General features: G+C 51.6%; 1 protein-coding gene across 3 annotated transcripts in view; it reads right to left on the bottom strand.

Annotated features, from left to right (window-relative positions):
• Positions 1-988: 988 nt before the first annotated feature.
• Positions 989-1,623, bottom strand: part of P2ry6 (pyrimidinergic receptor P2Y6) — a 25,109-nt gene continuing 24,474 nt past the window's right edge. For all 3 annotated transcript variants that reach the window (XM_010603252.2, XM_033764208.1, XM_010603250.3), the window contains one exon: positions 989-1,619. In XM_010603252.2, the coding sequence (XP_010601554.1) occupies positions 1,341-1,619 (279 nt within the window). In that variant the 3' untranslated portion in view covers positions 989-1,340. The remainder of the gene's footprint in view (positions 1,620-1,623) is intronic.

Raw genomic sequence — 1,623 nt, 5'->3', positions numbered from 1 at the left:
CCAAGAATTACGCCAGCTTGGAAGAGGCAGATGAAACAGAAGTGGGGTCTGGACTCTTCCTAGCAGTGAATACTCTGCTCCTACCCAGCTCCTTTTTCGGGCACCCCTTCCACCCACCCAGCCCCCCAGGCTTCACTGCTGACTGGCCATGCTTGGCTTCTTTCTCCCTCTGGTTTGGTATACATAGTGACATCCCCCAGGAGCTTCTGCTTCTACTAGTTGCTTGCAGTTTCTCCCTCTGCTGAGTTCCGTGACCTGCAGCACCCAGACAGTGCTTGCCCTTGTCTTGGGGCCGGCTGTGGGACAACTCTGGTCTCCTCAGCTTTCACACACTGGAAGCCACATGCCTCCTCCCAGGCCCTCTCCTGTTAGCCCAGGGAAGAGCCCAGCAGAAGGCTGTCTCCCCACCTCTGTCTGCTGAGCCTCCACTTAGCCTCTGATGTCTGGCTCCTCCCCCTGAGAGGTCTTTCCTGACTCCTTGGATGAGGTCATGGGCATCCTGTGGACCCTGATACCAGTCACAGCTCTGATGTCACTTTGTCAGTGTCTTGGGAGCCTGAATAGGGCATGGCTAGAACTGGTCTTTCTAGGGCCTCCCTCAGAGTCATGCAGGCTTGAGAAAAAGGTCTTAGTAAAGGCTTACTAAATAAATGAAATATCAAAACTTCCTACCAGAAAGCCCATATTCATCCCTCAAAACCCAGCTCAAATGCGCCTTCCTAGAAGCTCTCACTTTCCTTTCCTACCTTCCCTCATGCCCTGCATTGGTGATTCCAAAGCATGTACAAAGTACAGTATAGTACAAAGCCTCTTTTACAGTACAAGTCACATTATAATTCTGTGAACAGTATAACATGGCTTGCTTGCTTGCTTTTTTCTTTTCTTATTTTTTGGTTCTTTCTTTCTGTACCGTAGATGCAACCTAGGGTGTTCACACTGAGATACATCCTCACCCTTTTTTCATATTTTAAGTTTTAAATCAGGGTCTCATAAGTCACTGAGTTGTCCAAGCTGGGCTTGAACTTTCTATCCTCCTGCCTCAGCCTCCTGGGGTACTGGAATCACAGGCTTGTTCTGCCATGCTCAGCTTATCATGGTTTTCTTTACTCTTTCTGGCTGACTGAGAGCTTTGGAGGGCCAGGCCCAGGCCTACTGGTCTCTGTGCCCTTAGGCCCTGTTCTTGAGAAAGGGCTCAATAAATACTTGATGAGGTTTGGGACCTCAACTGTGTACCCAGCTGAGCTGAATTTTAATTCCATGCGTGCTTTGGGGTTGGTGGGATGCACTGGCCACAATGCAAATACAACAGCATCCCAGCCCCAGGTCCTGTTCTGGTGGACTCAGCCACCCTGCCGCTGCCACTTGGCGGTGAGTTTCAGTATTAGCTCGTGTGGCCGCCGGCGGAACTTCCTCTGGGTGAAGTAGAAGAGGATGGGGTCCAGCACACTGTTGGCGCTAGCGAAGGGCCGTGTGACTTTGTAGGCAGCAGCAAAGGCTTCCAGAATGGGACAGGGCACACCTGACATAGAGCGCACCGCCAGGTAGGCTGTCTTGGTGACATGGAAAGGCAGGAAGCTGATGGCAAAGACGGCTGCCACAACCACAGCCATGCGGGCTGCCTTG

Source organism: Fukomys damarensis, unplaced genomic scaffold, assembly GCF_012274545.1.
Source record: "Fukomys damarensis isolate Sample0158 unplaced genomic scaffold, DMR_v1.0_HiC HiC_scaffold_16, whole genome shotgun sequence".
Taxonomy (NCBI): domain Eukaryota; kingdom Metazoa; phylum Chordata; class Mammalia; order Rodentia; family Bathyergidae; genus Fukomys; species Fukomys damarensis.
Note: the sequence above shows the minus strand (reverse complement) of the source record. Positions and strands in the feature narration are given on the sequence as shown.